The 22,071-nt window shown below is 35.8% G+C and overlaps 2 protein-coding genes across 3 annotated transcripts; both read right to left on the reverse strand.

Annotated features, from left to right (window-relative positions):
- Nucleotides 1-2,799: 2,799 nt before the first annotated feature.
- LOC128196505 (uncharacterized) lies at nucleotides 2,800-5,072 on the reverse strand. Its single transcript, XM_052877634.1, has 2 exons — nucleotides 3,481-5,072; nucleotides 2,800-3,244 (listed from the first exon to the last, which is right to left on the reverse strand). Exons 1-2 carry the CDS (start codon nucleotides 4,373-4,375, stop codon nucleotides 3,207-3,209), a joined length of 933 nt encoding a protein of 310 aa, XP_052733594.1. The 5' UTR covers nucleotides 4,376-5,072; the 3' UTR covers nucleotides 2,800-3,206.
- Nucleotides 2,800-9,041, reverse strand: LOC108339643 (tRNA-splicing endonuclease subunit Sen2-1). 2 transcript variants are annotated; one of them, XM_017576819.2, is made up of 3 exons: nucleotides 8,714-9,041; nucleotides 5,639-6,394; nucleotides 2,800-5,372 (listed from the first exon to the last, which is right to left on the reverse strand). In XM_017576819.2, exon 2 carries the CDS (start codon nucleotides 6,387-6,389, stop codon nucleotides 5,664-5,666), a length of 726 nt encoding a protein of 241 aa, XP_017432308.1. In that variant the 5' UTR covers nucleotides 6,390-6,394; nucleotides 8,714-9,041; the 3' UTR covers nucleotides 2,800-5,372; nucleotides 5,639-5,663. The 2 variants fall into 2 exon arrangements, with proteins under 2 accessions (XP_017432308.1, XP_017432306.1); XM_017576817.2 differs by lacking the exon at nucleotides 2,800-5,372 and having other exon boundaries at nucleotides 5,588-6,394; nucleotides 8,714-9,040.
- Between the last annotated feature and the right edge of the window lie 13,030 nt (nucleotides 9,042-22,071).

Consider the following 22,071-nt stretch of genomic DNA (forward strand, 5'->3'; position numbering starts at 1 on the left):
ATAAAATATCGGTTTCATTATTATTTTAATACTTTATGGATTTTCTTCTAAACTATACATATCGTAATGTATTATACTTCCATTATAATTTTATTAATTATTAAATGAAATTTAAAGAAACTTAATTCCAACAATCAAAAACTATAAATACTAAATATGACTAATTGACCAATTACTTGAGATCTAAAAGAGGAGAAAATATTTCTCCAAGGACTTATTTCATTTCCACTCTTAATCTTACATTTATAGAACTAGAGAGAGTGCTCTCTAGTTGTAACACACTTAACACAACTCACACACCACTCATACACACTCACACACAGCTCATACACACTCACCCATAAACCAATAATTCTAACACTCCCCCTCAAGCTGAAGCATACAAATTGTATGTGCCAAGCTTGGAACAAATAAACTCAATCCGAGGTCCCCTTAATGACTTAGTCAACATATCTGCAAGTTGGTCATTTGATCCAACAAACTCAGTACATATTTCTTTTGACAATAACTTTTCCCGAACAAAATGACAATCAATTTCTATATGTTTGGTTCTCTCGTGAAACACTGGATTTGATGCAATGTGAAGAGCAGCTTGGTTATCACAATACATCTTCATACCCTGGATGTCACAGAAGTTAAGTTCTTGAAGGAACTGCTTCACCCATATAAGTTCACATGTTAATGAAGCCATTGCCCTATATTCAGCTTCAGCTGTTGATCGAGCCACTACATTTTGTTTCTTACTTTTCCATGAGATAATGTTTCCTCCAAGGAAAACACAATATCCCGTAGTAGATCGTCTATCAATAGGAGAACCTGCCCAATCAACATCACAATATCCTGATACTTGAAGGCTTCCTTTTTCTTCATATAACAGCCCTTGCCCAGGAGCCTTTTTTACATACCTTAGAATGCGAATGATAGCATTCCAATGGTCAACACATGGAGCTTGCATGAACTGACTAACCACTCCAACTGCAAAAGATAGATCTGGCCTTGTAATAGTAAGATAGATTAGTTTTCCAACTAGCCTCCTATATCTCTCTGGGTCGGAGAATAACTCACCTTCTTCTATTGTTAATTTTTGATTTGGATCCATAGGGCTATCAACCGGTCTACAATCAATCATGCCTGTTTCTTGCAAAATATCCAGAGCATACTTCCTTTGGGAGATTACAACTCCATCTTTTGACTGAGCTACTTCAATGCCTAGGAAGTATTTGAGGCTCCCAAGATCCTTGGTTTGGAAATGTCTACACAAATACTCATTCAATTGAGATATTCCAGTAGTATCATTTCCTATAATAACTATATCATCAACATATACTATCAAGTAAACACATTTTCCTGGAGACGAATGATAATAAAAGACTGAATGATCTGCTTCACTGCGTTTTAGCCCAAATTTTTGAACAATGGAGCTAAACTTTCCAAACCAAGCACGTGGTGATTGCTTGAGCCCATATAGAGATCAGTTCAATTTACAAACCATACCAGACTCCCCCTGAGCAACAAACCCAGGAGGTTGCTCCATATAAACTTCTTCCTCAAGATCACCATGGAGAAAGGCATTTTTGATATCCAATTGATGAAGTGGCCAATGACGAATGGCTGCCATTGCAAAGAACAATCAAATGGTAGTCATTTTTGCCACGGGAGAGAAGGTATCACAATAATCAAGACCATAAACCTGAGTGTACCCTTTTGCAACCAGTCGAGCTTTGAGTCTATCAATGTCACCATTAGGACCGACTTTAATTGCATATACCCATCGACAACCAACAGTCTTTTTGCCTGAGGGAAGTGGCACAAGCTCCCAAGTATGACTGTGGTCAAGAGCCTGCATTTCTTCAATCATGGCTTGTCGCCATCCAGGATGATCAAGTGCTTCTTTCACAGTTTTAGGAATAACCACAGCAGATACTGAGGATAAAAGTGAATAAAAGGAGGGAGATACTCTGTGATAACTAAGAAAATTATAAATGGGATGAGGGTTTCGAGTGGAACGATTACCTTTTCTGAGAGCAATGGGCCAACCAGAATCATCTTCATCAGGAGGCGTGACAGGAGATGGTGACGGAGAAGAATCTGAAGAAGGAGATCCACCATTTTCTGGAAGAGGAGTATCCATCGGGGTACTGTGTCGAAGGATATCAGTATGTGGAGAGGAAGGTTCGGGAGGACCTTGGGTATGACTTGGATTGACTGAGGTATTTGAGATATTAGACTCAACCATTGGAAGAGGAAGTACCTGTTGGAGGATATGAACATCTTGAACAGATGGAGAGAAGAAAGGTGTCTGTTCAAAGAAGGTAACATTAGCAGACATGTAGTATTTTTTGGTTTCAGGAGAGTAACATCGATACCCTTTTTGAAGGTGAGAGTAGCCCAAAAATACACATTTGATTGCACGAGCAGAGAGCTTGTCGAGCCCCGGAGATATGTCATGAACAAAACAAACACAACCAAAGACTCGAGGAGAGGTGTGAAAGAGAGGGTTATTGGGAAAGAGAATGGAGAAAGGAACTTTATTATTGAGAGAGGAGGAGGGCATTCTATTAATAAGAAAACATGCAGTTAAGATGACATCCCCCCAGTGATGAACAGGAATATGAGCACCAAGCAAAAGGGTACGAGCCGTTTCAACCAAGTGTCTATGTTTTCTTTCTGCTATACCATTTTGCTGGGGTGTATGAGGACAAGTGGACTGATGCAAAATACCATGGGAGCTAAGAAGTGAAGAAAAAGTTGATGAGAAATACTCTTTAGCATTATCACTTCTTAAGACTTTAATTACTTGGCCAAATTGATTTTTGATTTCATTCAAAAAGGATGTGAAAATGGGTAACAATTCAGAGCGATCTTTCATCAGATAAACCCAAGTACATCTAGAATACTCATCAATAAAGGTAACAAAATACCGAAAACCAAAAGAAGAGACGCGACTAGGTCCCTAAACATCAGAATGAATAATAGAAAAACTAGAAGTACACATTGATTGAGATCTTTTAGGGAAGACAGATCTAACATGTTTTCCTAGTTGACAGGACTCACATTCTAAAGTCTGAAGACCACTAAGTTCAAGACACATCTTTTTTAATTTTGACAAGTTAGGATGGCCAAACCGATCATGTAACACTTTAGGAGGAAGAGCGGCAACACAAGATACCTGTGGACGAAATCCAAAATGGTATAAACCTCCAGCTTCATATCCTTCTCCAATTTGTCTCCCCGAGCCACGCTCCTGTATAACAAAAGATTTTGAATCAAACGTTATTGAACAATTTAATATTTTGGTTAACTGACTTAGGGAAATTAAATTGAATGGACAGCTAGGAACAAAAAGAACGGATTTCAGAGTTAGAGAGGGAGACAGGGAAACTTGACCGACTCCCTTTGAACAAATTTTAGAGCCATTTGCAAGGGTAATGAAATGGGGTTTTTCTTGGAGGGAAAGATTTGAGAACAATGAGGTATTACCAGAAATGTGATCAGAAGCACCCGAATCAATTACCCATGAATTTAGACCTGCCATGGATTGAGAAATGCAAGTTGTGGACGTACTTGAGGACTGAGATGATTGTGCCAAGCTGTTAGACTTTAAGCGTAGATACTCTTGATACTCTTCCTCGGTAAACTTGGAGTTGGAAGTGGAAGTTTCAGCCTGAGAGATATTAGCGCTTTTTGAAGGAAAGCCATGCAAGGAGTAGCAGTTTTCTCGAGTGTGACCCATCCTGTTACAGTAAGAGCATTGACGTCCTCGACCTCCACGTCCTCCTCCTCTAGTTCCACGCCCTCCTCTTCCTCGCGTGGCAACCATGACAGATGGTTCTATTGTTTCATGAGCTTCCTGAGACTGAGACACAGGAACACGAAGAAGACGTGTGGTCAAGGCTTCCAAGGAAGGGACTTCATGACTTGTCAGAAGTTGATCTCTGATGTGATTCAAATCTGGATGCAAAGTACGGAGGATCATCACCATATAATACTGGTCAAGTTTCTTTTTGATATCTTCTGAAGATTCCAAGAACATTCTCAATTCTTCCACAGCTGCTTGGGCTTCAGTCATGAAGGAGACCATATCATGGTCTGTCATTTTGAGACAGGCGAGCTTGTTTGCGGTATCATAGAGACGTTGAATATCATTAGCATAAATGCTTTGAGCTTTCTTCCAAAAGGTGTGACATGTCTTGAAGGCTCTAAGAGATATCAAAAGTCGGGGTTCCACAGATTGCCACAATAGGGCACATAATTGAAAATCAGCTTGTTTCCATTGTTCAGCCATGTCAGATGGTACTTGACTCCCATCCTGCTCAAGGTGGTCATAACGTCCTTGACCAAGGAACCACATTTCTACAGCAGCAGACCAAGACATATAATTCTTTCCATTTAGCTTTTCGGAAGTGATTGAGGGACTTCAAGAGAAAGAAAGAACACTTCCAGTTGCCATTCTTCGATTTAAACAGGAGAGGGAATCAGAAAAACCGTGAAGGACCAGAAAACCCTATAGGGTTTCTTAAGGTTTTCTTAAAGGGAAGCTTCTGGACCCACCAAAGTAAGATTTTGAGGGTCAGAAAGGACAGAGGAGATGAGGGCGACAGCTATGGAGGTGGCGCGGAGACTTTCCGGTGAGCAGAAGGCGGCGCGTGGGCAGCACGCGCCTGTTCGCAGCGCGCAAAGAGGCGGCGCGTGACGGAGCGTGGAGGAGAATCAGGCGAACCCACCGGTGGGGTTGGCTGTCGCGTGAAGAGGCGAACCAGATCCAGTGGTCGTCGGACGGAGCGGTGACGGTGGCCGGCGGCGGACGGCGGCGGACGGCGGCAGACAGCGGTGGACGGCGGCAGACGGTAGTTGACAAATACCAGGATGGCTGACAACCAAGTTGAAGAACTTGAAACTGTAGTTGACAGCTGCAGATAGTGGCGAGACAGTCGCAGACAACTACAAACGGCACTGGATAGGTGCGACCAGCAGTGACAGTGCTGGTGGACAACACACGGAAACCAGAGCAGGATGAACCCGCTCTGATACCAACTTGAGATCTAAAAGAGGAGAAAATATTTCTCCAAGGACTTATTTCATTTCCACTCTTAATCTTACATTTATAGAACTAGAGAGAGTGCTCTCTAGTTGTAACACACTTAACACAACTCACACACCACTCATACACACTCACACACAGCTCATACACACTCACCCATAAACCAATAATTCTAACACAATTAAAATTAAAAGTAACAATCACACAAGACAAAAACACCAAAATTAAAATTAAATCAAAGTATAAAATGAAGTGGTTTCAACAGAGTATGCCTCAACATTAGATTCAAGCCAGACAAGGATCAGGTTCTGGAGACATGCATCTGGAGGACCTTCAAAAAAGAGATAGCAATGTCAATAAAAAAAGGAACATTTGACTATTGTTGTCCTTGAATAACAATATTACCTTTGAACAAAGACAATAAAAAATATTCTTATACTATCATATTTGACAATATTTTGAATGCTGAGAAAAACAATTGTCAACATTCTAAAATCCACTTCAGTGTAAGCTACTAAGAGTAGCTTTTGTGTTTAGCTCTAAATATGACGTGAAAAATTAGCAAGACTTGCATTGAAAATATGTATCTATAATTACTCTTTGTTATCAGTGCTAGCATGATCTACATATTTTCACGGTTCTGTTCTGGACTCCATCTGGTGATTGTGCACTCTTCAACAGTATAGTTTGCAAGACATAATGGAGACTCGTTGTTACTAATTTTATTGATCTGTAGAACCAATAAGGTTTTTGCAACACTTCCAACAAGTCGAGTTGTGCAATGAACATCAGACCATACTCTGAGTCTTCCATTCAGATCTTTATGTACCCCCTCTGATAAAACAAGCACACCATACTCAGAATGGACCCGAGATGGATGGTGGCGATAGATAACAAAGTCTACACCATATTGAGATCCTGACCGTACTACCCAATTTTTCATTCGAAGGTGGGAATAAGCCTTGTAGAAACAAGGGAATGTTTCTTTCTTCGACTTCATATAATGCCACAACTCTTCATCATTTTGGGGACCAGTACCACTGCCGTTAATCTTAAGGCATTTCAAGGAATAACATAAGTAGAATGCCTCCTCAAAACTTAATTGAAACCAGTGTTTGTCCTTTTCAATTGTTCTCACAGGTCGACCAAAGCATGCTTTATCAAGCAGATCAAGTTGCTCTGCTCCCACTGCTAACTGTACATTGTTATCAGAGAGAAATCCACAAGTATCTGATTGAACTAGAGAAGACTTGAGTTCAAATACAATCTTTGACATGGGTTCCTTGAGCGCCCCGGCTTCTGCATCCTTTTTAGCTTTTGCATCTTTTCCTTTCCATCTTGGTGCCATTTGAACTTACAAAATGAGTAAACAAATGTGTCAAATCCAGGTTAGTGCTGCTTTAACAAACTTTACTAAAATAAAGGTAATGGCAGATGATAGGATATGAAACAGTGGAAAAATATTCAAGTTCCCCCCCAAAAATAGCAAGAATGTTAAGAAAAGCTTTACTAGTCAACTCCATTTGCTTGGACAACTCAAAATTTATAAACGAGCAAATTTGTACTCTTACTAACACAACCATTAAGTAAATTACATGACTCAAAGTCCAAACAAGAATTACAGTGCTTAAACTATATTAATTTACTTTGGATTTAGTAAAAACAAAATTAAAAGACAGTTATAACCCAATAGAAAAATATAATGTCAAATTTAGAGGGGGGGAGGGGGGGTTGGGGGGACAGGGTAAGAGAGGATCCAACCTTAAATATTTTCTTACCATATCAATTATATGTGCTGAAAATTAACAAATCAAATTCTCATAAAATAGAAATGGTCCCAGTCTCGGCTTAGAAAAAACGAACTACCATCTCAATTCTATACTTAATCAGTACACTATGAGGCGAAATAGACATCTTATTACAAACCAATTATGATGTGCATTAATCCATTTCAACATTTAAATTTTAAGATGAAAATCAAAAGGAAATGAAAAATTTCACCAAATAAATGCTACCCAATCTGCCATCTTGCTACAAAATGAGCTCAAGTGGTATTATTACTTGTAGGCGAAAGTTTACTGTAGATAAGAAATCATGCAATAATAATAAATTAATATATCTGTACAAAGTTGAACCCCAAGGTTGACCGAAGCTTAATTTTACAGTTTAGTATAAGTACGTAAAAAAACCAAATAAAAATATGCTTAATTATTGAACAAGTAGAATTCCTTCTTAATGACCTCCACATTGGAACAAAATGACAAAGAAGTAAACAATTCATAACAGAAATATTTTGCTTCAGTGGTACACCATTTCACCTAATAAAATTTCAATGTATCTCACATTTTAGTCCCTTAATTGCAAGATTCCACTTATGATGTCCCAAAATTTCCCATTTTGCATATGAAATTAATCTTTCTTGTTAACATTAATACAATGACCAGTCCATAATTTATATATAAAACATCCCCAAAAGCAGACCATTCCTTTATCTTCTCCTACCACTATACAACTCACAGAACCACCAAAAATGAATCTCTATTTTAAAAGTGAGATTCTATGGGAAACCAGTTATTTAAATCTTACACAGTGTTGTCTATATGGAAAATTTACACACATATTGTGAACTGAATAGGTTTCCAAAAAGGATGCTAACTAAAATTCATACCACTACCAATATCACCCACAGCCGAATTTGGTGCCTAAAATCCCCAATGAAATTCAAATTAAGTTGGAAATTAGTAGAAGGCATTCAACTCCAATATCAATCCTTTTGAACGAAAATGCTTGGATCTCTACCATATTTTAAGTAGTTGCAGAGAATACGGGAGAACATAGGAAGAGTAAAAAAATCAACAACACAATGATAGAAAATAATAGAACAAAACAAATATTTAGTAACATTGCAATTCAAGGTTAAGCTTCTTATCCCCTTTCTCCTTCCTAATCTAAAGTATCGACCAATTCAGAAGATTACACCTACGCAGTGAATATTTCAATGTTAAAAAAACACAATAAAAAGGAAACTCAGTGAAAACAAGAAAAGAATGAAATAGGTTGAAGCAAAACAGTGAGAAAGAGAAACGTAGATTGGGACGGGTCATCATCCAGCATATACCTTGAATAAAGAAAAGGAAAAATAATCATGTTTTAAAGCATCGAATGGGTATTCTAAAACAATGACGAACCGATTTGTTGATTCGTCCAGTGAAAAAGGTACGATAAGGAAACATATGGTTCAGGCATTTTGTCAAACAGTTACTGACATAACAATACCATGGTTTTCTTTTCCCGTTTGTTTCAAAGTCCTTTTGGGAACTTATTCCAGATTCAATATAAGCACAAAAACCAGAAAAGATGAACAACATAAACATGCATACAAGCAAAATCAATTTTACAGAATAAAACTGATATAACAAGGAAGGGAGAAGAACAGTAACAGTAAAAAGCTCTATGTCTATCCTAATCGCTACTGTTACTTACGAAGTTAATTCTACTGTGGATTGGATTTGTGTGAGGACCATAATATTCTCCAATAAACGAATAACAGTAAAAAACTCTATGTCTACCCAAATCACATTGCCTCTGCCTAAATCTCTAATTTACCAAAACCTTTAATTTACCAATGAGAATGAAAGACCTGCAAAAACAGAGAGGAGTAAAGGGATGAACCTGATGAGGGTTCCGCAGCGAGGATTTAGGACGAGGATAACGGTGAGGGCGGAGGGTTTGGGTTTCCGGTCAGGGTTTTTGGTGACGGTAGATTTGGGTTTCCTATGAGGTTTTACATAAGGGGTGTTCGCGTGACCAATGTGAAATGCTTGAAGGTTCCACTAGAATGAACGCTCGACGAGTTCGCGATAAGGAATGAAGGTTCGCGAAATGACACCGGAGAAGGGTTCTTGAAACGAGGGAGAAAGGTTTTCGAAATGTATTTCAGGTAGAAGGTTTATGTGAAGGGAAAGGGTTACGCGAACGAGAAAGGTTTTAGACTGATAACTTTTGGGAATTGATTTTCTTTTTGTGGGAAAAGAGTATTCAGAGGGAATTTTTATTTTAATAAGAAAAATGTTAAAATCCTTCCATTTTTATATATAAAAAAATTCAATTAGTCCCTTAACTTTTATTTAGTTTAATTTAATTATATAACTTTTAAAAATATTTAATTAACTTCTTTTCATTAAACTAACCTTAGATTTAGAATTTAGATTAAATAATTTAATATATAAATTTAAACGAAAATTTAACGGTAATTTAAAAAAAAAATTAAAAGTTTTTAACCTAAAAGAATTTCCGGCCTTTCAGGAAGTGTTTTTCTTTTTTACTACTTGACAATAGAATATGTAACTTTTAACCCTTGATGAAATCAATCCAAATTCCAATTGAACTGTATCAATTATACAAATCAACGGCATATTCATATTACAGATGCTCTATCTCACTTCAATATATTCTAACGCAGAAAGGAGAAATAGAAATAACATTAATAATTATTATCTAATGTACCATTATCAGAAAAAAGAACTAGAAGACTTAATACCATTGTTAGTTTCAATTTTTGTTTCGAAATGGTCCTAATATTTCTTTTCAATGTAGTCCTTTAATTCAGATCTTTACTTAAAAGGAAGCCAAAAAGCTCAATCTCAAGTTTTTGTCAAAAATTGACTTAAATAATTAATTATTTTTCCTAATAATAAATTTATTTTAGTCAAAATTTCATCTTTGGCTAAACTTTCTTTCAAACAATCTATTATCACGAGAAATAATCTATTATTTCATAAGCAAAACTGAAGAAACGACCAAAATACAAGCCTAAAAGAAAGCTAACTTTGCCCCCAAATATAAAGCTTAAAATAAAACAGTAAGTATTAGAATGAAAATTATTCCGTAATTGCATACCTTGATCTATATATATAAATAGATTAGCTTTTATTTTTAAATTACAATGATTATTTTATAAATTTTTCCTTTAAGTGATCATTTCTTTAAATTTAACTGTATTTTAAATTTGAATGTTTTTTGAATTTAAAACAACATGTTGATAACTAAACTTTAAATAAAATATTATTTTAACTTTAAAATATTATAAATATACATTGAAATAAAATAAATATGCATTAAAATAAAATTTTATTAACACAAATTTGTATTTGTTAGTATAAAATTTTACATATATATTACCAGCACTAACATCTTTTCCTGGTAAACAATGCGTTTGTATACAGATAGAACATTATATTTATGAAAAACTAAGAAAAGTGTAACTGAACAAATTCAATCAAATGATGGAATTCAAGTACAACATTATTATGGAAGTTTTTGTAGGTGGGGAAGCTTAGACTTTGGAATCTGTCTAGATATTGGATCAAATTTACATTTACAACACGAGCACTCGATTAATAAAACTCTTTTAGTGCGGTCTCCATGTTTGTGTGCACTTGAAATCTTAGGAACTTCGTATTTGCACCACTTTCTACATCGTAAACATATACTTTTGGTAACTTTGTTGCGATGAGGAGTCGTCTTTCTTCTTAAATTCACATTTTTATAATTTGAGTCAGTTAGGTGTCTCCAAGCATTGTAAATGAGTCTAAAAGCACCCAAAGTTGCGACTGAAGCTTTCTTGGTTGGATTGAGCATGACTACTAATTTGTTGTGTTGCATCTTGATGCTCTCAATGTCATCTTCAAAGCCCTTGTTAATGCCAAGAACTTTGTACCAATTTGTTGCACCGTTGTCATCTTTTTTCATTGCTGCCTGGTGGATCTTGTATGCTAAGATTGTTTCATCAATGCCATCAACTTTTGGATCTAGTGTTTTGGCCATGGTGGCACAAGTGATGGCCCCTTTGATGTTTCCTAGTTTAAACATTTCTTCTGCATCCCTTTGTGCAAACATTGCTAGAGAATCTACAAAATGCATCGACATGGCTTGCAATAAACAATCACTATGAATGTGTTTTTGTGAGGTTTGATTCATTTATTATGCTATTGAATGATATATATAGATCAACCAATTAGCATAAATATTCTTACATTATCTAAAAGATATTATTCTACACAATATATGCTAGTATCTATTATATATAATTATTTTATTTTAAGTGTTAGTTATTATCTTATAACTTTTTTATTAATAAATTAAAAAATTAAATCTAACTTATTTACTATGATTAGTGCGTATAAGAGGATAGAATTTATCGTATGTATGTTGTATCTTTAGTTATATATATTTTCATGATTTATTAGAACTTATTGAAATGTAATGATTAATTAGAGTAATAGCTCAACTTATCTCGTCATTATTATATAGATACACTCTTATATCTTATGCATTTCTTTTTATTGTTCTATTTTTGAAGTGATGAATAAGTGTAGTATTTATTTTATTGAATAAAATAAAATAATATTTTTATTTGATTCAACACCTTCCTTCTCTACTACTTCCATTCACTTCTCATTTCTTCAACTTTAAAACATAAATTATACTAAGTAATGATAAAGAGGAAGGAATGCAGTATTCTTATATTAGGTAAAAGATATTATTATATATAAGATAATATTTATATTCTATCTTTTTACTATTATCTTATAGTATTTTATGACTGGTATATTAAAAGACACACACAAACAAATATCTATATATATATATATATATATATATATATATATATATATATATATATATATATATAATCATTATTTTATATAAATGAATTACATATTTTATTTATATTTTTGTGGAATTCCGTTATCTTAAAACTTTGTAGAAATAACTTTAGTTGTTTTGTAGATTTGTTTTCTTTCGGTATTAACCGTAAGTATTAAAACGAAATTATATTATACTTGCATATTGTATCTTAAAAAAATTAAAAGATACAAATATATTGATAGTCAAGATTATAAAAAAGTGAAAAACATATATTTTTGTGCTAAAAGAAAATTTATTATAGATATATCTTATCCATGACTGAACTAAACTGTAAACAAAAATATTATCTTAAAATTAAAATATTGTAAATATATAAAATCAGAAGATCATACATACATATTTATATATAAAAGTAAAATCATATTAACAAAATCTTGTTAAAAAAAACTGGCATATTACTTATTACTACATATAAGTAAACATTTTTTTTCCTGTGAATAAAATAACGTTGAATATATCGAAACACTAAAACAGATATAACAAATTCAATATAAACAAATGCTGATAAATCCGCGTTGAAAAATAATTAAAGATATAAACGAGTATAAATATCAAAAGATAACTTCGTCATTATCTTATGGATACGCACTTATATTTTATCTTTATTTTATATAGATCAGTTACATATTTTATTTATATTTTTGTAGGATTTTTTTAGTTATCTTATATCTACGTGAAAATAACTTTAGTTATTTTATAGATTTTTGTTTCCAATATATAAGTAATGATACTAATTTTATTTCAATTTTATAAGATAAATCTAAGTAATGATACCAATATCAAATATATATATATATATATATATATATATATATATATCAGATATTCAAAATTGGATTTTAAAATTTTGAATTTATCTTTAATAGTAAAGATTTATTTTTATTTTAATTAGTATATTTTTGTTTTCAATATATAAGTAATGACACTAATTTTATTTCAATTTTTTAAGATAAATATAGTAATGATACGAATATCAAATATATATAGCAGACATTCAAAATTGATTTTAAAATTTGAATCTATCTTTAATAATAAAGATTTCTTTTCTAGTATATTTACAAATAATCTAGGTGAAATTTACAAATATTATTAATCATTTCTTTGTTTTATTTATAAATATTACAAATGTTATTGAAGTTCGTCATATATCGCTGAGGACATATTTGTGGTCATTAGACCAATATTTGTGTATATGTAGGAAATGGAGTATCCAACACTTCTATGTTATCATTTTGTCACTGCTATGAAATTTCTCAATATAGATGCACATGACTTCATATTTTGTTCCTTTAGGAAGTTAACATATGAAAAAATATACTCATCAATAATCTACTTTTTCAATGGTAACAACATGTGGGACATTACCACATATGCTGATGTCTTGCCTCTAGCAAAAGAATATTGTCAGGCAGACCAAAGAAGAAAAGAAGGTTGGAGCAATAGGAGTTGACAAAGGATCAAACAAGAATGAGTAAGGGTGGCTTACTTAAAAGATGTGGGCTATGTAGGAAAGTGGGTCACAACAGAACTTGTTGTCGTAAATCAACCCAAGAACTAGTAATGTCATCTCAACCAGTAATGCCATCAACAAATGAATCTGAAGGTCAACCCTAGCAGGGGAGGTTTCTGGGAAAAATTTCAAATGGTTGTGTGAAAATTTTGTAACATATTACTTGCTTCAACAATTGTAATGGTTGTGTTTAAAATTTGAACAATTGCAATGGTTATGTAAACAATCTGACCACTTTCGTATGTTTATGGAATGATGACTTCTGTTATCTTACTAAATGATTGCCTTTTTACTGCATTGAGTGAATAATTGCCTTTTTATTGTAGTTATTGTCATTGACTAAGTTTTTAATTCTTATGTTTGTGATGAGATGAGTGAATGCCTATATGTTTGCTTTCATTTTCAATACATACACAGTAGGTGCTAAACAAATAATAACTAAGTTATTGTGTTCATATTACAACCTTTCTGTCCTAATGCCATATATGATCACACTGTGTTGATAAAAACCAAGACCAATACCACTAATGTGTATAGTTTAAAACAGAAGGCATGTTTAAAGCGTATTGTTAACAAATTCCTTTGTGTCATTTCTTTAGTAAGAAAAGTAAACAATATGTGTCGCAACCGGAATCGCGACGGGACGACGATCCAAAAAAAGACGAGTTTTAGAAAAAGAGATTTGGAGTCGCCACCATAGTTTATTCTGGAAAACTACAGAAAAACTATAAAATGATAAGACACGGTCCGCGAAAACCAGATTCTGGGTTCGGGAGTCGGTTACACATAGGGAAGGTATTAACACCCTACAACGCTTACCCTAAGGCAGTACCTAAGGCAGTACCTTTGAAGCTATTTGAGAAATTTGTTTGAAAATTGTTTGAAAATTTGTTTTGAAATGATTTTGGATTTTTGGGAACTGAACCTGACAAGGACTAGCCTTGCTCCAATGTATCTCCACTCTTGATGGAGAATCAAGGATCACGTAGTTCTGGCCGAGAGATTGTTTGTTGTTTGAAAATGCACATGTTTTTTAATTTTTGAAGATTTTATGTTTTTTAATATTTTCGAGAAAAAGAAGGTAATGAGTACTAGGCCGACACGGACGGTCACACGAGCACTCATACCATTATTTAATTTATTTTTTTAATCTTGAGGATATTAATTTTTGTAATTTTATATATATATATTATTTTTATATATTATTAAATATATATATATATATATATTTTTAATAAGTAGATATTTAAAATAATAAAAAATAAAAAATAAATGAAATAAGATAAATAGGAAATAAAATAAATGAAATAAATAACAAAAAATGAATAAATAAATAAATAATAAAAATAAAACAAACAATGGGGGTGCCTAAATGAGAAAATGGGATGTCCAAACCATTTTTCCTTTTATAAAGGACTAAACCCAAGCTGAAAGGGGGTGAGGAAGTGAGACTAGGGGTACAGGCAAGAAAATAAATTTTGTTTCCTTTGTTTTTATTTTTTAGGAATGAGATGGGTGTGGGCCCAGGCCTAGGGAATATATAGGGGTGCGCGGGTAAGGAATGGGGGTGCGTGAAGGAGAGAAATGTTTTGTTTTTTTTATTATATACATATGAATATTTTTAAGTGAAAGTTAGATCAGGCCCAGGCCTTTTCGTCCCTCAGCTCAGGAAACCCTTAGGGGTTCTCCAATCCTTCACACTGCACCATTTCATTCAACTGAGACCCAGGTCTTTTTCTCTCTGAACAAGAAAACCCAGAGGCGCTCACCTCTGCCGTTCAACGACCACGTCCCAGCCTCCGCCTAAACGGCCACCGCAAGGGGGGGCGGCCTCTACCGGTCTCGGCGTCGACGACGACCTCAGGCGCCACCGGAACCACTGCCGACCGCGGTGCCACTGCCTTCTCTCTCTCGTTTCCCTTCGAAAACGGTAACCCAGGGAGGGGTTCGCCTCCGCCAGCTTACGCACACGGGCCGCCGCCTCCATCGAAACCGCCCACTGCGAGTCATGGCTGAAACGTCGCAAGCACTCCCGCTCACCACCATTCGTCACCGGAGCCACCGTCAGCCACGACGCTAGGTTCCCCTTTCCTCTTCTCCTCGCGCGCGTACAGCCTCTTCCGCCAAATCGGCTACCACGAAGAGGCCCTCCGCTCGGTCCTCGCTGCCACAACGACCTTCTTGCTCTACCTGAGGTGCTGCCGGCAATGCGGGTTGCCACCGCGGTCTTAGCCAGCCGCCGTATGCCATGGTCCAAAGCGTCGCGAGTACACTGCTCACCGCCGAGATCGTCGCCGGCCACAGCTCCAAGCCTTTCTTTCCTTCTTTGTTTATCTTCTCCCTCTTCGCACTACTACCTTAATCTAGTGTTCTACAACATGATGGTGAGCCTGAAGGTGGCTGTGTGTGCCTCTTCTTAGATTGGACAAGAATGAATGAAAGTGGAGATTGGTGTTGAATGGTTGAAGGCGATGGTGGACGACACAGTGGCGAATTCTCGCTTTGGTTCAGTGAAGGTAAAGTACAAACTTGTGTTTGGGTGCTGGAAATTGGTCATTGTTCTTGGTGATCGATGCTTATCTCGGTGGCTTTGTGCAACGTAGGTCGAGGTTGGTGTTATGCGTGAGTTGGGGTGGAGGTTCCAATGGGTGAATGGAATGGTTCTGTGAAGATGACGATACTGGCTCTATTGTTTTTTTGTTGTGATTGTGGGTGAGGATTATGAGAAATTAATTTATGACTTGATGGAATTTCTTTAGCAGGGGGAATGTAGGATGATGACATTCGGTAAGAATGTAGGTTACTATAGGAGACGATGGTGAAGGTTCGTACACAGTATTATTAAGCATAAAAATGCAACAACAAGTATATATCTCCAATGCTTATTCCATTATACATGATAGTATGAACTAGTGAAGGAGTTGCTTACCTCTTGGAGCTCCTGTGTTATTGCTTTGTGTCTCCAGCGACGGCTGCAAGGAGTGAAGTTGGTGCCAGCAGTGAGGATGCCCATATAGCTCGCCTCTAGCTTCTGATGAAGCAAAGTTTTGTTTCCTTTTGATGATCTCTCGAAAAAATATCTCCCCCTCTCCTAATCCTTCTTCTCTGCTTTTTGTGTTGATGCACTGACCAAATCTCCAAATCCTTATCTGTAGAAGCCGGCTCCCTCCCCTTCAACACACGCGTTGTCCTTCCCTCGACAAAACATTTTTTTTTCACTAAAGACAAAATGGAACGTTCCAAACCTTTTTTCCTTTTTTTTAACTATTGCATTTAACCATATTAATTATATTAGAACAAAACTAAAAATAAAAATAAGACGTAAAAACAAAGTTTAAAAATGGAAATTATGAAAGGAAAAGTAAAATAAAATAAAAATAGAATACTAAAAAGAAAATAAGAATAAAACAAAAGAGAAGAAATGAAAATAACAATGTAAATGAAAATGAGTAAATAATAAAACATAAGACAATAGAATACGATAAAACCCAAAACCAATCCGGACGAAATTTGGTATTGACAATTGTCCCTCTTTACTTAGATTTTACTAGATAATATGACAAAGTGATGTTTTCATATTATATAGTAAAAGATTAGTAAAGATAGAAATACTAATTTCGTCTGGTTTCAAAAAGAAAGGGGAAGAATAACAATCGATTCAAGTACATATGATAACCAAATTCATGAAGAGAGTCACGATGCAACAAAAAGCTTGGCCAATGCCCAAAGAGAGGCGATTCACCAAACAAAAACTTGGATTCGACCATTGCCAAGCAGAGGGCCGTTAGAAAAACTAAAATCTGGACTTGACCATTGCCTTGCAGAGGGCCAATATAGCATAACAACAATCTGGATTTGACCATTGCCTTGCAGAGGGCCAATATCGCAGAAGAAAACTTAAATTCGACCATTGCCAAGCAGAGGGCCATATCGCAGAACAACAACCTGGATTTGACCATTGCCTAGCAGATGGCCGATATCGTAGAACAACAAGCTGGATTTGACCATTGCCTAGCAGAGGGTCGATATCGCCGAACAACAAACTGGAATTGACCATTGCCTAGCAGAGGGCCAACAACACGAAACGAAAACCTGGATTCGACCATTCATAGTAGAGGGTCGATATCGCAAAACAACAAACTAGAATTTGACCATTGCTTTGCAGAGGGCCAATATCGAAGAAGAAAACTAAGGGTGCTAGATAAAACTAGGCTTAGGGTGCTAGGCAAAACTGGGCTTTGGGGGCCAGTATGGAAATTGGGCTTTGGGGGCCAGTGTGGAAACTGAGCTTATAAACTTCAAAATTCTTGAAACTTGTAGTTTTGTGAAATGTTTTTTTTTTCTTGTAATTTTTGACAGAAATTTGATTTTTTAAAAGACATCAGTGACTATTCTCAAAGAGAGGGTCCTGATATGAAGATAGGAGAAACAAGGTGTAAAGACCATGGTAGAATGCTAAAACCTAACTTAAAAGCGATGAACAATGTGTAAAGTTGTGAGTGTCAAAACCTCAAAATGAGAGAAAAAAAACTTGATCAATAAGAAATAGTATGACTTGAAAGAGAAAACCATAATGTTATTTTTTTTTGTATTTTTGAAGAAGGATTCGACAACCATTCATATGAATGAAGAGGGTTTCGATCTGAAAGAATTTCTTTTGATGGATTTATGCACATATGAAAAACATTTGTTTTGTTTTGTGTTTTTTTTTTTACTTGAGTCATTCATCTTACTTGCAAACATCATCAAACCAATCTTTATGTTCAATGTTTTGTGAAAGTGAGGAATGTCATACATCCGAGATCTAACTGATATGATTATATCTTCAACTTTCTCTTTCCTGACATCAGTGCACACATGCTTGAATTTACTGACTAGTGAAAATGGGAGATGTTTGTAAGGGTTTGGAAAAGATGGGATAGTCAGGTGGGCACATCAATCCCCATACACTCCTCGACGGAGATGTAGTATGTGAATGTCAATGTGGAACACGAGATACCCAAAGGGTGCCCCAGCTTGGTGTTATGGAAAATGGGCATGGGGTATGGATCCATGAAAATTAGGGTGAAAAAAATCAAGTGAGACATGCAAAGTTGCCCCAATCTTTGGATTATGGATTGATGAAAAACTCTTGTGAGACTCACAGAGCTGCCCCAGCTTTTTTCTTTATTTATTGTGGTATGGGTTGATGGAAAACTCGTATGAGACTCACAAAGTTGCCCCAGTTTTTGGCACAGGGTTATGTTTGGAAGAAGTAGTGGGCATGAAAAGGATCGGTTAAAAGGATGATCCCAATTGGTCTGATTTTCTTTTGCATGCTTTTGCCTAGTTGGAAAAGAGATCCCTTCTTCCTGAGACATTACTTTTTCTTTTTTTTCATTTATTTTCAAATTTTTTGTTTTTTTTTGGACACATTGCAAGTCATTTCGTCTTATTGCAAAATTAAGTTTTATTAAAATTTGAGCAAACATTATTCAATCTGTGTGGACTTTATTAGGCTTGTAATGTGGCTAGGGCTAGAAGGTATCGAAAGAAAGGGTTAAAGGCCCAAATGAATGCTTGTCGGTTATTTTTTTTGAAACAAGGGTTATCATCTAGGCATCACATCAACTATTTGACTTTTTGAGCACTTTGCTTTTTTTCTTGAACTTGCTTTTTTCATTCTTTTCATTTATCACCACTTTGGGATTTTTTCTTTTCTTTTGTTTTTGTTTTTTTGTTTACCCTTTTGAAGGATTCTCTCGTTTGATCATTGAATGCTCTTCATTTGCTTCCTGAGTTGACTCATACTGATGATAACCCTTGCTTGGGAATAATTTTGAAAAAGGATTTATTTTTGGCTCAAAATAGGGTGACAATGGATATATTTTTTTTTCTTTTTAGATAAAGACAAGAAGAAGGCCACACATCATTTTGAACTCTGATTGCTTTATTTTCAAAAGATTAACTCCACGACTGGATGACCTTAACATGCGTCATTTTTTTCTTTTTCCTTCTTTCTAGACCGTCCTTTCGGGGTTTTCAATTTAGGGGACTTATTCTCTTTTTGAAAGTTCTTTTGTTTGTCTCAATGGATTCAGGGATCACCCAACTAGCACAAGCGAGAGTAATATTGGTTAGGCCAATCTGCCTCAGTGTAAAGGTATTTGTTGATGAGGGTAGTGTTATTTTTATTAGGGAAAATCCTTTATTTTGGAAAGGTGAAGGGTGGAGGTTTTCAAGCAACATGCACACAAACGTCTAGAAAAGAAACGTCAAATTTTTATTTTTGATTAAACACTTGACCTCGGAAAAGCTTGACACTGCATTTTTATTTTTGATTATTATCATTTTTATTTCTTTTTTTTTGCTATTTTCGAAAAAAAACAAGAGTTTGACGATTTGCAAGAAAGACAAGGGACTCAAAATTGCCTTCAACTTATTTCTTTTTAATTTTGTTTTTTTTTCACAATACCCTTTCAGGACTCGATTTCCAGCACTACTTGGAGAAATCCCATAGTGAACGTTCACATTGAAAGTCATGGATGAAGACGTGATACCAATGAGCATACTTCTCCATAGCAAGACACTTCACAACATCAAATTCACTTGTACAATGACTTATGCTCTCTTATGTGGTCTTAAAGCCCACTTCATTTCTTCATGGCATCTGTAGAGACATTCTCAAGTCATGCCTCAATGTTGGGTTGACTTTCTTCAAACTTTAATCATCCTGAATCAATCAAATTTTGCTTGTGCTTGAACACCCAACACTTTTGGTGGAATGACCAATAACCCTTTCATGATAATCACCTTTTGTATATGATGCATCACGAGTCTTGAGGTATTGAGGCTTTAAAGGCTTCATGTAACAAGTAGAGACCAAGCCTTTTATGCAGGAGACTTGGAAGAAATGTTGCATAAGTCAGAAGGTTAAGAGTGAAACTCATATGCCTTTCGTCTTGATCAACATTTTTGCCTGGCGGCTTGGTAGGAAGTTGAGTTTGGGTCGAGTCTCCGATTTTTCCTCAAAACGGTTTCAAAGGGTAAGCCAACGGTATTTGAGCGGTGGCATGTGAATGAGCTCTTTCTTCTCTCCTTATCCCAAGCTTAGACCAGACTTGTTCACATTTACTACCATGGTAGGACCTTGAGCGATCTTTTTAGTCTTCACACAAATTTTAATTCTTTATCTGATTATCACCAAGTTTGCCAAGTTTAGGGAAACACTGCTCACCATGGTCTCACAGAAGGGTGATTACAAAGTATTGAGGAATATGGGAACCATTTCCTTATCACTCTCATGAAACTTTATTTGAGCAGTAGTCTCTTTCCACCTTTGGCATATTCTTTGAACAATTTGGACTCCTTCACCAAGGTTTGCAGTTGTAATCTATCAGGTGCTCCATCCTTGATATATTTGTACTGCTTTAAGAAAGCAGTCACTAGATCCTTCCAGAACTAGTTGCGTGAAGGTTCAAGATGAACGCATCAGTTAGTGTCATGCCAACCAAATTCTCGGAACAAATTTTCATCGTATGCATGCACAAACATTTTCTTTCCGTACATCATGAGATGGCTCTTGGACAAGTAGTCCCTCCGGGTAATTTAAACTTTGGGGAGGTATCACCATATCATCTGAGACTAAGCATAACCCTGCAACATTTGCAAACTTAGAGCTTCCTTCCCCTTCCATGACTCTTATCCTTTTTCCAACATTTCAAATATACGCTTGTCAGCCTCAACATCCACTGGTGCAACGACATGAGGAAAAGATTTCAACTCGGGTTGCTTTGTCATTATCTTGCTCACAACACTGAGCTGAATCATTTCGGTAGGGACCATGAAAGTTCCCCAAGCTTCTTTCCTCTTTCAACTGCGTGATTTCCTTCCTTTTGAGTGTGAACGTGCCTCAAATCCACTCCCAAGGGTGAAGTGTAATGTAGGGGAAGACCATATGAGGGGAAAATTTAGGCCTATCGAACTCTGTGTGATGGTTATGGTGTGGGCGAACCTCTAGGATTAAGCTCATTTGGTCATTCAATTGTTGAATATCAACTTTCATCCCTTCTTGAACTTCTCCTTGGTTCTCTAAGATTTGGTAACTGGTTCGAGTCCTTTAGGGTATCTTGGATGTTTAGCCATATCATTAGCTTTTTTTTTTAACATTTTATTAGATGAAACAAATTGAGAAAAGGAAAATAAAAATGAAAAGAAAAAGAAAAGACAACGTAGTTCAAATACTCTAGTCGAAAATTATAAAGCTGTGAAAACATTGCCCCGGTATAGTTTGGAAATTAACACGAAACAGAGTCATTAGGGTGTTTCATCATTCGAAGGTTCCCAAAATGTGAGTCAAAGGAAGTCTTGGTCAACCATCTCGGGCCTTAGCCATCACATTCTTCATTTCTCTAGTCAGTTCTTGCAGCAATTGAGGAAAGTTCAATCCTCTTAAGCAGGTTAAAGATTGACACTACAGACTCAACATCAGTTAATAACTTCGGAACACCTTTAATGGCTTCATTGACGAGGGAAGCTAGTTGTGAGAGACTTCTCTTTCAATTCCCCCTTGCTCAATAATATGCCTCTTCATTTGAATTATCAATTATTTATGTCTCCTTTTTAGCTTGATGTCAACATTCCTTATTCAGTTTTCCCACTGCTGCTTTCACACGCTACTCAGCAGTGTGAAATTTCTTTTCACAATTTGGGTCTGGAGAAATTACATTGAATGAAAACTTGACTGTCTTAACCCTCTCTGTGATCCATTGGCTAAGGGAACCTTTCATCAAAACTCCATGGTCTTGGGTCTCCCATCGAACAAAACAAC

The sequence above is a fragment of the Vigna angularis genome, chromosome 5, assembly GCF_016808095.1.
Source record: "Vigna angularis cultivar LongXiaoDou No.4 chromosome 5, ASM1680809v1, whole genome shotgun sequence".
Taxonomy (NCBI): Eukaryota; Viridiplantae; Streptophyta; class Magnoliopsida; order Fabales; family Fabaceae; genus Vigna; species Vigna angularis.